Genomic DNA, 14,392 nt, shown 5'->3' on the forward strand with positions numbered 1-14,392 from the left:
TTTGCAGGAACAAAAGAGTCTTAAGGGAATCATACAACATCAAATCCAGGTTTCTGGTATCGACGGCTCCCTTCCATGAAATCCTCCCCACTCTCTGTAGATTTATTTGTTCATTCATTCAATGAAAATTAAATGGGTACCTCCTATGTTTCAGTCCCACAGAACTGAAAAAATTCAAGTAAAGTGCTTTCCCTCATTGAACTTACCTTCTAGTGTAATGAAATGTCAGTAAGCAAATAAGCAGAAAGACAACATATGTAACATATATACATATATATAATAGATGTGTAATATAATATGGCATCATGCAGTGATAAATGTAATTTCATTCTTGCATATGTTATCAGGACTTATTGCTTGAGGTGTGTTACTTGTTTTATTTGCATGTACCATATTTGTTTTGTTTTGTTCTGTGCATCCTTCCCACATCCTGGAAGCTTTTTGAAGACATGAGCCTCACCTATTTTCAGAGTTTGCTCTTTTCACAATGGTTTGCACATTGCAAGTTTTCCAATATATACAGTATTTGCTGAGATGAATCCCATATCTAAAATTCACTGCTTAAAGCTCCACATGAACATATATTTGTAGTGTTTCTTCTGCTTACATAGCTTATGTAGGTAGAATAAATGTATGTATGTGGGTATGCCTACTTTACATATGATAATATGTCATTTCTTTGGGCATCTGTCTGTAATTTTGGACGTTCCTCTGCCTCAAGTTAAACTTTGCAATTCATTAGCTCTGTGACTTGTGAAAGACACTCTACCTCTCTGAATTTTATTTTAATAAATGGAACAATCATAATTCACGTTCCATCAAGTGCTGTCAAATAATATATTAGATGAAGAAAATCACAAGTATAATTTTGGTTCTTATTGTTCTCGGAAGTGAGATTTTCAGAGTTTGAGTTGCTAATGCAAGGCTTATGGGTCATATTTGGCTTCTAGATTTGATTTCCTTGAAATGTTCTTTCCCCTGCTCCCAATTTGACTTGCTTTCTGTAGGCAGGCATTCTCCACGTCTACATAGTCCAAGCTGCATCTATTCTCACACCTGGCCTCTCTTCTCGCATGCAGGGGGCTGCTTGACCTACAGGAGGTATCTGCATTTCTAGCCTTTGGTTAGTCACATGAAGCCATTGTCTTGGAACCCATATCCACATGGTGGCAGACTCAAGGAAATGAACCTTGTCCACCACACTGTCCACACCCATGTAAGCCTGTCTAAAGTGATATCAGCTTATTATCATTGCTGAGATAGGGACCTAAAACAGATGAGATTCTTGGGCTGTTCATTCTCTTCTACAGTGGCAGAACCTGGAATGAATGGATGGATACATGAATGAATGTGAGAATGAATGAATGAATACATGAACTGAAGGAACAAGATAGGATAACACAGGCCTAAATATTCCTTAGTCCCAGAAGAAAAAACTTGAAGCAGCAAAAACCAAGTTCTCATCCAGATTGGGAGCATAGGCCCATAAAAAATATCTAATACTCTTTGATGAGATTATGAAAAAATAGAAAACCATGATTAGGCTTTGTTTTGTTTTGTGTTTTTTTGGCCAAGATTCAGGAAACTGTCAGTCATAAACATTACCTAAAGTCTCTGAGAAAGCTGAGAAGGATTTTGTCTCTACTTAAGCCACCCTTGTAATATATGTCTAAGAATTCCAAAGTATTCTAAGGAAAACGATGATACGGATTGAGTCTGAATGAATCAAACTGAAATGGCATAGTCATTAAAGATTATAACGAACTTGAACTCCCTAAGAATGCCGGATGCTAAGTAGTACTTTCTGAGGCAGAGACGTTGTTCCTCTTTTTTGTTTGACTCAACAGAACCTGGCAATGATTCTTCATAAAATTGGTCTGATTCATCCTAATTATTCATTTGCTCTGTGCTTTTGTGTGTACATGATTCATCTTCAGGCACATTTCATGCCTGAGAGCTTACTAGAGCAATGGTTAAACTGGCACTATTTCACTCAAATTCTCTCCAGATGTAAAAACTTACACATCTGGAAGAACTATAAGGAAATATGTAAGAACTGGGACCCACACACAAAGTGACAAGTGACCCAGGTTTTGTCTCCCTAGAGTGATCCCAAGAAACTGGTCCCTGCCTCTACAAAGGATGTAGAGAATACTGGATAAAGCTTCTTGATGAAGAGGAATATAAATTCAGGGATAGAGGTGAACTCTTTAAAAGATATATGTGCCAAATCTACCTTGGGGAATACTATAGACAGGCACAGCTTTTTCTGTACAGACTTACAGCCTGAGCTGAAAGAGTTCATCATTGTTTCATGTTCCCAGAGCATTCCATGGGCTCTGCCATTCATACCTCCATCATTGCTCTTGACATATTGTGTGATAGTGAGCAAGTAGCGATGCCCCTCTCTGATTCTGACTTCAATAAAGAATTGACTTCCCCACACCTAGGTGTAGTTTCTAGCATGTCATAGGCACTAAGTGGGTTTGTTGAATGAATTAGTAGATTAATGAATAAATAAAGACATAGATAAATTAACACACTTAGGAAAAAATATCCCGAACGTAAATCAAGGTTTTCTAGGAAGGCTTTCCCATAATGGAATGTCTATATCCTAGGTTGTGACCTTTGAAATTAATGGAAGAATTAGGGGAGAAAGGCTAAATACACTATCTCCCAGTTCTTTTCACATATTAGCACATTGTTCTAGTTTTACAGATGAGGAACCTGAGATCAAATTGGTCAAGTAACTTACTCAAAGTCTTCGGGTAGTAAATAGCAAAACTAGGATTTGAATGCTGACTTGCGTGAATCCCAAGCTTGTGTTTTCCTGTCAAGACTCCTTTTTTCCATGACAATGTTTAATCAGAGACTGAAACACAATCTAACTAAGAGATGATGGAGAAGCAGTTCCTCCATAGGAAGGTCAGATTAGAGCAGTAAGTTCTATGATTCTTTGAAGAAGAAAAATATTTCATATTAACCTGTGTTTCTTCACACTTAATATATAACAAAAGACTACAATGGTACTTCTTAAAAAATGATGACTCATTTGCTAGAGAAAGCTTTCAAGTACAAATGGAAAGGATAATATTTACCATTTTCAGCTCAATGTCCATAAAATGCAGTTATTGATCTTCATTGCTAACATTTTACTTCATGTTTCTAAGGCCAAAAAGTGTCCTTTGTGACCAACAATAGAAAATAATCTCCATCCTCCATTAAGGTCATTATTGCCCTTTCCATATGGAAAGCTGGCATCTGTGTTAAAATGCAATTATCTTTCACTTGTAGCAGAGTGCTCAGAAACAGTTAATCTTTCCTTTTAAAGTTCAGCTTTATTACTTCCTGGAAGAATTCCAGATTTTAACAGATAAACCATCCAGAAATAGGCCAGGACTAAATGACTGGAGAGAACTCTACTTGCATCCACATATCCAAGGGCCTCCAGGAGTGGCCTGTGACGTAATCTCAGCTCATAACAAGCTAGGTGAATGCTGAGGTTTGAGGGTAACAGAAAGTACTTCTCTACTGGCCTGTGACCAGAAATAGAGTCCTGGACCTCAGTAAGCCAGTGTCATTGTGAAATTTGAGGGAAGGTTGCTAAAACACTTTTGATTGCTCCCATGATTACATAAAAGGGAATAAGGTTGGTTATTTCATCAGAGTAGGAAGCAGCGTTTTGAAAGTCAAATGTCCAAATGGGGTCTATGGAATTATTCTGCTTCCCTTTGCCACAGTGGCCCATGCTGAATTTCATACTAAGGACAATAATTTGAAGACCAAGAGCTTACAGAACATTATTTGTTAAAAGCACTATGTCTGTTTCCGAAATTAGACTCTTTGGAATCAATGGAATCCTTGTCTTTGAAGAAAGTCACCTCTTAGAAGAAAGATGCTGCATATGTGCACTGTCAACTTACTCTATCATTATTACCTAATTATAAAATAACATATTTGAAGTATATATGTTAATACTATGTCATTTACATATTACTTTACTGAATTTCATTATCTCAGGGGTTCTCTACATGGCGGCAAACATGGGTGCTAATTTTCTGCTTCTCTTTGAATATCTGAGACTTGCCCCTGCTGCAGGGCCTTTGAACTTGCTGCCTCTGGTCATTCTTTTTTTTGTTGTTTGTTTGTTTTTTGAGGCAGAGTCTCACTCTGTCACCCAGTCTGGAGTGCAGTGGCACGATCTCGGCTCACTGCAACCTCTGCCTCCTGGGTTCAAGTGATTCTCCTGCCTTAGCCTCCCCAGTAGCTGGGATTACAGGCCTGTGCCACCACATCTGGCTAATTTTTGTATTTTTAGTAGAGATGGGGTTTCACCATGTTGGCCCAGCTGGTCTCGAACTCCCGACCTCAAGTGATCTACCCGCCTTGGCCTCCCAAAGTGTTGGGATTACAGGCATGAGCCCCCGCGCCTGGCCCTCTGCTCATTCTTTAGTCTGTAGATCAAATGATCTCTCTTCAAAAATGCTCTTCTCCCTTATTGAGTATTAATATTCCTTTTCAACCTCACCACTCTTCTGTCTCCCTTCTGTTTCTCTGTTTATTTTCTTTATTGAAAAATTTACCAGCTGATTCTATTCTGCTTATTCATGTCTTTGCTTATTTCTTGTTTTTCTTTCTCTCTGGAAAGTAAGATTTGTGAAAGCAGAGATCCAGGCTGCCTTGTTTTTCACAGAATTCTTAGAATCTAGAGCAGCTCTTGGCTCATATCAGATACTCCATGAATATTTGTTTAATATACTTTTCAAATAAAAAAAAAATCCCACGGAGGAAAAGGGATGTCTACTCACCTGCACCACTCCTGTACAGGAATCCAAAAAGATGCATCCTTTGGGTTCTTTGGATATTTTCTCATCTTTGTAAAAATTCATAATGTAGGAATTATCTGGCAACTGAGTCAGCTGGAAGTAGCGCTTTTTGAATGACTAAATAAAGGAAAAGATATAAGGAGATATTCAAATTGTAATGTGCTATTACTCATAGAAATTAGAATTATTCTAATTCCTTCAGGAGTGCTATATTTTTCTAGGACATTTTTCTAGAGAAGAGCATCCTACTTCCTCATAAATAAAATATTACATGAAACATAAACCCAATGCAAATGGCTCTCTTATGTGCTGTGACCAGAGGAGGGAGTGTTAAGAAGGGTGACAGAGACAAAGATGAGTCTTGATGTCTCCTTACCCGAACAGTAACAGTGTTGTTCACGGTGCTGTTAAAATTCCCCTTGTAGAGCCAGCCAGACTTGAAAACACCAGTTCCTCCTGCTCCTCCACCCCCCTTGGAAGACGAGTGGGAAGTGGTATCCTGTAGGAAAGGCATATTAGCATGACAGCCATCTTTTGTGGATCCTAGATCCTAGACACTGCATTTAAAAAAAAGACTCTTTTTCCTCTCTTTGACTCATCTTAAATAAGCATGTTCAATTTCAAAACAAACATGATTCATTTTGACTAAAAGCCCTACCACCAACAGCTACTACAACTTACAACAAACCGGTCAGAACTCGAAACTTTCAGTGCAAGACCGAAACTAATTATCCTCATGTTTTAAACATCTCACTTTCAACTATTTACTTACTTCATCCTTATCAGCATCTTCATGGTCAATCTCAAAGGAATGTGAAGGAAGCTTCTCTGGTTTGTATTCTGCTCTGATATTAAAAAAAAAAAGATTCTGATTTGTCATTGGAGATGGCTTTCATTTTATGTTGCTCCCCAGGTAACAATAACAACTATAGTGCTGGTGTTCTTACAAATTTTTGTAAAATAATGTAATCTTTTGAGTGTTTCATTTCCTTTGAAAGTATTAACTTTCCTCTGCCATGATATCTTATTCCAGTATATAAATCTTTATTTTAAACCAGGGAGTTACTAATTTTATATATATATATATATATATATATATATATATATATATATATATATATATTTGAGACAGTCTCACTCTGTCGCCCAGGCTAAAGTGCAGCGGCGTGATCTTGGCTCACTGCAACCTCCACCTCCTGGGCTGAAGCGATTCTCATGCTGCAGCACCCCCCACCCCCGCCTAGTAGTACCTGGAATTACAGGAATGTACCACCATTTTTGTATTTTTTTGTGGAGATTGGGTTTTGTGGTGTTGATCAGGCTGGTCTTGAACTCCTGGCCTCAAACTATCCTCCCACCTCAGCCTCCCAAAGTGCTGGGATTATAGGCATGAGCCACCAGCGTTTGGCCTTCTAATTACATAAACTTACACATATCTTTTTGAGTTAAATGTAGGCAATCAGGACAATTTGAAAGGCTGGGGAGTTTCTATTTTCCTTCCCCCACATTTGTAGGTGGAATATTAAGGAGTGATATTTTCATTGTCATTTCTGTGTCATCTGTATGTGACATACTCAAGGGTACACAGGAGTCATTGGAAGAGCCCCATCCCTGAAGAACCATGACCCTGAGAACCAGTCTGTACTGTGGCCACTAGGCTGTGCTGCTCCCTAACCATGGCCTCCTCAAAAACGTGCACCAAAGGGATTGGTAGCAATTACATTCACTTTGTGCATTTCCATGATATCATAGAAATGCCTATTTAAGTTGCAACATCTCCGACCAGCTCAGAGAAGCAAGAGTGTGCATCTGGTTTTATAAATGGTAAAATAAACCATAAAATTGTAGGATCTCATTTATATGTGGAATCTTATAAAAATCAAATATGCAGAGATAATAAAACGGTATTTGGCTTGATTCTATCTCATAACTAATGGTTGAATGGAAACCAGACAATACCATCCAGAGTACAGGCATTTCTTGATGTCTAGCTGTTTGGCCCCCTTTACTATATAAAATCCCATGTATAAAAATTTCATGGGATGTTTTTCTTTTTTAAAGTAAATTTTATTGGGTTTGCTTGAGGTTTACAACATGGTGGTATCAGAAGGATACATTTAGATAGTAAAATGGTATTATAGTGAAGCAAATTAACATAACTATCATCTCAATAGTTACTTTTTTGTAACAAGAGCAGTAAAATCTACTGATTTAACCAAAATCACTAATGCAATGTGATTTCACTAACTTTAGTCCTCTTGTACATTAGCTCTCTAGACTTCATCCTGCACATGTGCTACTTTGCATCAGTTCATTGACTTCTCCCTGTTTCCTCTCACCCCTGGTAACTGTTGGTGAGAATGTAGATTGCTACAAGCATTATGGGAAACAGTATGGAGGTTTCTAAGTAAATTAAAAATAGAACTAACATATGACCCAGCAATTCCTCTTCTGGGTATATATTTGAAGGAGATAAAGTCGCCAGCTTATAAAGACATCTGCACTCCCGTCATCATTGCAGCATTATTCATACTAGCCAATATATGGAAACATGCTCAGCATCCATTGAAAGAGGAATGGATAAAGAGAATGTTTAATATATTAATATAGGCCTCTCTGTGTGTACGTGTGTGTGTGTGTGTGTGTGTGTGTGTGTATGTGTCTAGCATTCTTTTATCTATTCCTCTGTCAATGGACACTTAGGACGTTTCCATATATGTGTGTGCATGTGTGTGTGTATACGTGTGTGAATATATATGTGTGTGTGTCTGTATGTATTGTACGTATATGTGTATGAATATGAATATATATGTGTATGTATATATGAATATATGAGTGTATGTATATATGTGTGTGAATACGTGTGTGTGTATAGCATTCTGTTTATTCATTCCTCTGTCAATGGACACTTAGGATGTTTCAGTGTATATGTGTGTGTGTCTGTGTGTGTATGTATATATATGTGTGAATATATATGTGTTTGTATGTATATGTGTGTGAATATATGTGTGTATATATTTATGTGAGTATATATGTGTGTGCATGTATATATGCGTGAATATATATGTGTGTATGTATATGTGGTGTGAATATGTGTATGTATGTGTGTGAATATATGTATGTGTGTGTGAATATATATGTGTATATATGTGTGAATATGTTTTTGTATGTATGTGTGTGAATATATATGTGTGTATGTATGTGTGTGAATATATGTGTGTGACTACATATGTGTGTATGTATATATTAATGTGTGTGTGTGTAAAATGGAATATTATTCAGCCTTAAAAAGTAGGGATTCTGCCATTTGACATGATATGGATGGACCTGGAGGACATTATGCTAAATGAAATAAGCCAGACATGGAGAAAAAAATTGTAGGATCTCATTTATATGTGGAATCTGAAAAAAATCAAATATGCAGAGATAATAAAATGGTATTTGTTTTAAGATTATTTATATTGTATAAAAGCAACCTCTGAATCTGACTATTGAGAAAGAAAAGATCAGAAGTGCATTTGGTATTCACATCAGAAATTATTTCCTATGTTGATGGTACTCCAGATAGGAAGGTGAATGATCAGGGCTCTTTAGACTTAAGTACGCATGAAATTGCTATGCTGTGCACTCACATAGGTGTTAAGTAAGGGCTTCAAAATACGCTTACCCTCCCTTCATTTTCAGCAGGGAAAGTTAGAGCACAAAAGGAACACTGGCCTCACTGTTAAACTATGAAAAGCCTGAGATCAGAACCATGTTCTCCATTCCTGATAAGAAGTGTTTTTTATTGTGGTAAGATAGACATAACATGGAAATTTATCATTGTAACCACTTTTAAGAGATGGTATTAGAAGCCTGCATTTGGGAAAGGTGAATCTTTAATAAGCACATTAAGTAAGATTGCTGTCATTTCTCTCTTCCAAAGGAGGTTATCCTTTCTTCTTGCAGAGCCTTAGAGATAGTCAAGCCTATTAGTGCTGCCTGCACTGATGTTAACTTGTTCTGCCTCTTTTGGTCAGGGTCAACTTTATGGGATGGCAGAGGAAGTAGCAGAGACAGAGAGTTCTTTTAGGATCACTGGGAAATTCTTGCTACCCCACCAAAAATATTCCTTTTCTCCTTAATACCATCTAACATGCTCTGAACAAGAAGCAGTCTCGCTCACCTTTTAATTTGATTGGCAAAAATAAAGCCTGTAAATACAACCCTTCCCTCTCCCCTACTCCTGTGAGAGGTGACATGTTGCCTGAGATTTAGAGGAAGGTTCCAATGGCTGATTTCAGAACAATTGCTCAAGGTACCCTGTCTGCAGAGAACAGAAGATGAGTGTTCCAGGATTCTTAAAATGGTGGCACAGCAGTAAAGAAAGAACGGAGGAAACATCCCAACTGAATGAAAAAAGAGTGAATCGGGAAAACCAAGGAAGAGGCAACAAAGACAAACTTGAAAGTGGAATGTCAACCTTTGGCCCCGTGTTAGTCCTTTCCCATCAGTTTCATTTGACCTTGATGCAATGGTATTTGTTTCTGAACCTCCTGTTCTGTCCTCTTTGGCCAGCATGGCTTATCCTTCCTTCCAAAAGAATAATTTTGTAGGCATTTGTTCTCAATAACTGTGGATCACAATACAGGCCAGGCGTCTCATTAATGTAAATTTCCGCAAGATACTTATAAACAAGGAGGAGAGAAAGACTTTCAAACTAGTAACGATGTAAAAACAAAAAAGTGACGAAACAAAGTAAGGTTCTCTTGAATTTCAACGTAAAAGGCTAAATGCTTGTGAAAGTTTTTTTTTTCACAGATCTCCCAGTTGAGAAGTGGCAATAATGACTGAGATAGCCTATAAATTTCACAAAAGTTTCACAAAAGCCCATAGATTTAGTGACTTACGACCAACTCAGCTCAGAATGCCGCAGAAGTGTCTGTCACTGGAGGATGGCTAAACAAACTACAGTAGATCCACACACAGGAATGTTACTCAGAAAGGAAAAGAAGCTACTGATACGTGCAACAACGTGGATATCACTCAGAAGCATTGTGCTGAGTAAGAAAAGCTAGAAACAAGAACACACATGGTATGATTCCACGGTTATGAAAATTAGAGCACTGGTTGTCTCTTGGGGGAGAGAAAAGGAGAGGTGAGGGTTAACCAGGGAGGGGTGGTAGTTAACTCTTTGGGGGTGATAACATTGTTCTGTTATCTCAACAGAGGTTTGAGTTGCACAAGTGTGCTGTGGTCAAAAGTTATCAAATGGTTCACTTACAATTTGCATGTTTTCTTGTATGTAAATTTTATATCAAAAGAGAAAAAATGAACTGCAGACATCTATAGCTGTATTTAAAGGTGTGCATTCCGAAGAGTTTAGAGAGGCAGTGTGTTAATGTTTTAAATTCCACTTTAAAATGACCAAAAAATAAAACAAATTGATAGATGTCTAGAAGGATGGATGATGGATGGATGGATGGATGGGTGGGTGGATGGATGGAGAGGTGTGTAATAAAACAAATATAGCAAAACATAAAAGACACATTCTAGATGATGGGACTAGTGGGATTCATTGTACACCAATCTTTTAACTTTTTCCTAGGTTTAAAATTTGCAAAAAACTTATAAAGGTATGTGTGAAAAATTTGAAAGTGTTGAAATTATACACAGAGTGACCAAAAATGATGTCTTCTGAACTGATTCTTTTTTATAGTAAAGATAATAAAAAATTGTACAACAGATACACATAAACTATTCTCAAAGTAAAGATTAAGTAAAAATTTCTCAGTGATTTTTCCCTGATATTTTTGAAGAATAGATGATTTAGAAAAGAGAGAAGAGAGCTTCAGACAAATGATTGGAAATGTTTTCAGGAATTTCCCAAATGTCATATTTAACACTATATTACAACTTATGACATCTCCATACTCTTTCTTTAATAAAATAAAACTTTATTTAAACATCCACTTTAAGTATTAATGATTCAAAAATAACTCAGAAGATACGAGACAGAGAATACCAACGAAGTCAATAGCAAAACTCAGCCAAACCCAGTAGTCCCTAGCCATATCCATGCTGATCTTAATCTTCATTTTTAAAAACTATGCAGACCAGAGAGTGTCAATTTAAGTCAGATCTGGGGCTAGGGTTGTAGTGAATGTAAGCGTGCCACTTCATTAGTGGCTTTTTCTTAATTCTGAGTTTGCTTGATCAAATTGAATGTGCATTATTGAGAGCTGTCTTAATTCTTGGGGGCCATTCACCTTTGCCACTCAACATTCCAGTTTCCAGATATTACCTGGCACCCAGAAGAGCTGCAATAATGTCAACCACATATCAGAAAATAAGTTCCTGAACTGAGGAAGCTTGCATTCTAGGGGAGGAGAGAGTCAATCATGAATTAAGCAGAAATAAGATAATTTCTCTGAGTGAAAATGGTTGTTAAGAAAATCAAGGCTGGGTGCAGCAGCTCCTGGCTGTAATCCCAGCACTTCGGGAGGCCGAGGCTGGTGGATCACTTGAGGTCAGGAGTTAAAGACCAGCCTGGCCAACATAGTGAAACCCTGTCTCCACTAAAAACACAAAAAAATTAGCCAGGCATGGTGGCCCACACCTGTAATCTCAGCTACTTGGGAGGCTAAGGCAGGAGGATCCTTTGAACCCGAAAGGTGGAGGTTGCAGTGAGCTGAGATTGTGCCACTGCACTCCAGCCTGGGGACAAAGTGAGACCCAGTCTCAAAAAAAAAAAAAAAAAAAAAAAAAGAAAGAAAGAAAGAAAAGAAAAGAAAAAAATCGAAGAGGAGAAAGAAGAGAAGAGGGAAGAGTGATCCTTGTGGAAATGTCAAAGTCCACATGTAGAAAGACTCTTCAAGGATGGCCTCTCTCGAGAGGTAACATTTAAACTGAGGAGGAGAAGCAACTGGTTGTGTGATGACCTAGGAGAAAATCCCCTGGCAGAGGGAGCTGCAAGAGTACAGGTTCTGAGGAGGGGCCAAGTGTGGAGCATCCAGGAAGGAAGGCTGTAGGGGCTGGAAACAGTGCAGGAGGGAGGGCTGCGGGAGGGAGGCCTGTCCAATGCCCTTGGGCAGGGAAGGCAGACAGTGCTTGGATTGTTGCTGAGGCTTGAGGGCTACTGAAGATTCTTATTTCCCAATCCGGTTTTTAATAAGCCACAAGGCACAGCCTCCTGCCTTTAAAGAGCAATCTTCAAGCTCAGTCACATGTCTGTGGGGCTACTATGCAATGACTTCTCTTTCTCTTTTTTTTTTTTTTTTGAGACGGAGTCTTGCTCTGTGGCCCAGGCTGGAGTGCAGTGGTGCAATCTCGGCTCACTGCAAGCTCTGCCTCCCGGGTTCACACCATTCTCCTGCCTCAACCTCCCAAGTAGCTGGGACTACAGGAGCCCGCCACTATGCCCGGCTAATTTTTTTTGTGTTTTTTTAGTAGAGACGAGGTTTCACCATGTTAGCCAGGATGGTCACGATATCCTGACCTCGTGATCCACCCGCCTCGGCCTCCCAAAGTGCTGGAATTATAGACATGAGCCACCGTGCCCGGCCTGACTTCTCTCTTTTAAAGGTCATGAAAAGATCAGCACCTGTGGCTACTGACTTTAAAATCCTTCCCACAGGACCATTGTGTGGTCTCTAAGAGCCTCAGGGATACCAAGATAAAGGGCTCATCCCAGACCTTACCCTTTGGTGTTTGCATCCAACATTGGTAGTAACTATAGGCAGCCTCATTTCTCTTTTCTCCACCCAAATGACCTGGATTGCCCAGTGTGGGGATGCCTGAGTGCCCCATCAGTTATCAGCTGTGAGTTTTGGGGTAAATTCCCTCTTAGTTTCCCAGTTTCTGCTATAAAATGAGGATAACAGTTCCTATTCCACAGGGTTATGAGTATTAAATGAGATAATGCATGTATGACACCCAGCACATTCTGGCTCACTGTAGACACTCAAGAAAATGCTTTTACTAAAAAAAAAATCTGTTCTATTTCAGCCCAGGTAAGCTGGTCACACTTTATTTGATCTTTAGTCACAATTTACACTCTTATGAATTTTTCTTCCTTACATCTTCTTTCTATCAAATCGACCATGGTAAAAATTTTTAATATGTCACACATCTCTGTATTTTACCCAGTGGATTAATGAAATCAGTGGCATCATATATTTTTATGCTGCTTTTTTCTTCTGGGATCTCCAAGTTAAGTGCTGATTTCTACTGCTAGTGTGTAAAGGCTTATGTTTTCCATTCTAGCCTGAAGTCATCTATCTCTTCAGTATCTTCCTATGGACCCTCACTTAAAAATAAAAAAAGTGAAAATCTTAAGGGTCAATAATACGCATTTAAATTTAAAGAATAAATTTCACCTTTTTTTTGCTTTTCTATAATTGCAAATTTTCATTTTGCAGTCTCAGCAACTCATAAAAGGAAATAAGCAATTTAAATTGGTAGCAGACATAGGAGAATTCTTCTAATCCAGGAGGTATGAAAATGATTTACTTCTATTAGCCTCAGAAGACCCAAGTAAATTGTCTGTTTCCATTACTGACCTAAATACATGTAGTCTTTAGAGGGGAATGCTTAGCTTTGTAAAATCATTTTAAAGAATAATTCTGCTGTTCAGTGCTCATCTTCATTGTTCTGGGGTATATCTGAAAGGGTTATATTTTAGAACTTCTGATTTTCAGTTTGAATACACAAAGTTTCTTACTTTGTGGCAGTCTGATTCTTCCCTTTCTTGGTATCAACTTCCACTTTCTTTAGTTAAAGTAAGGGAAATTCTCAACAATATTTCAGTTAATTTTTTTTTATTTCTTCTCATGAGATTAATCTTGCAAACTATGAGAATTGCAATTCAGCAATAATGTCCAGGACTGGTTTTTTTCTCGAGATGCTTTCTCCATTGTTTTAACAGAGGAAGAATACTGTGAATGTGAAATCTCTAATTTGCTTTCTTTCTTTTTTTTTTTTTTTTTTTTTTTTTTTGAGACGGAGTCTTGCTCTCTCCCCCAGGCTGGAGTGCAGTGGCGCGATCTTGGCTCACTGCAAGCTCTGCCTCCCGGGTTCACGCCATTCTCCTGCCTCAGCCTCCCGAGTAGCTGGGACTACAGGCACCCGCCACCGCACCCGGCTAATTTTTTGTATTTTTTTAGTAGAGACGGGGTTTCACCGTGTTAGCCAGGATGGTCTCGATCTCCTGACCTTGTGATCCGCCCGCCTCGGCCTCCCAAGTGCTGGGATTACAGGCTTGAGCCACCGCGCCCGGCCAATTTGCTTTCTTTCTTTACAGCATCATGAATATAAGGAAAGATGAACAGTGTTTGGGGATACAGCTACTGAAGAGTGTAATGGACCTAAAGATGGTGGGAACACATTTAGTTAAAAGGATGGCTAAACACGGCTGTCTCCATCCTCTCAACTTGAGATGCAGTCTCCCAACTTCTTAGACACAGCTTCCGAGTTGTAACCACTTCTCAGAACTATTTTCAGAAAGAGGAAGTCCTGATGTTAAAAGATGCTTTGCTTTTCAGCTGTGCCTACAGAAACTGTGTCATGAACACCCAGACATTCTGAAT

The 14,392-nt window shown here is 38.6% G+C and overlaps 1 protein-coding gene across 14 annotated transcripts in view; it reads right to left on the minus strand.

Annotated features, from left to right (window-relative positions):
• The window catches only part of DOCK10 (dedicator of cytokinesis 10), a 277,997-nt gene that overhangs the window by 115,551 nt on the left and 148,054 nt on the right, over nucleotides 1–14,392 (minus strand). For all 14 annotated transcript variants that reach the window (XM_055290801.2, XM_063645746.1, XM_063645741.1 and 11 more), the window contains exons 5-7: nucleotides 5,599–5,671; nucleotides 5,203–5,325; nucleotides 4,809–4,943 (exon numbers count right to left, since the gene is read on the minus strand). In XM_055290801.2, the coding sequence (XP_055146776.1) occupies nucleotides 4,809–4,943; nucleotides 5,203–5,325; nucleotides 5,599–5,671 (331 nt within the window). The remainder of the gene's footprint in view (nucleotides 1–4,808; nucleotides 4,944–5,202; nucleotides 5,326–5,598; nucleotides 5,672–14,392) is intronic.

This window comes from Symphalangus syndactylus, chromosome 8 (assembly GCF_028878055.3).
Source record: "Symphalangus syndactylus isolate Jambi chromosome 8, NHGRI_mSymSyn1-v2.1_pri, whole genome shotgun sequence".
Classification (NCBI taxonomy): Eukaryota; Metazoa; Chordata; class Mammalia; order Primates; family Hylobatidae; genus Symphalangus; species Symphalangus syndactylus.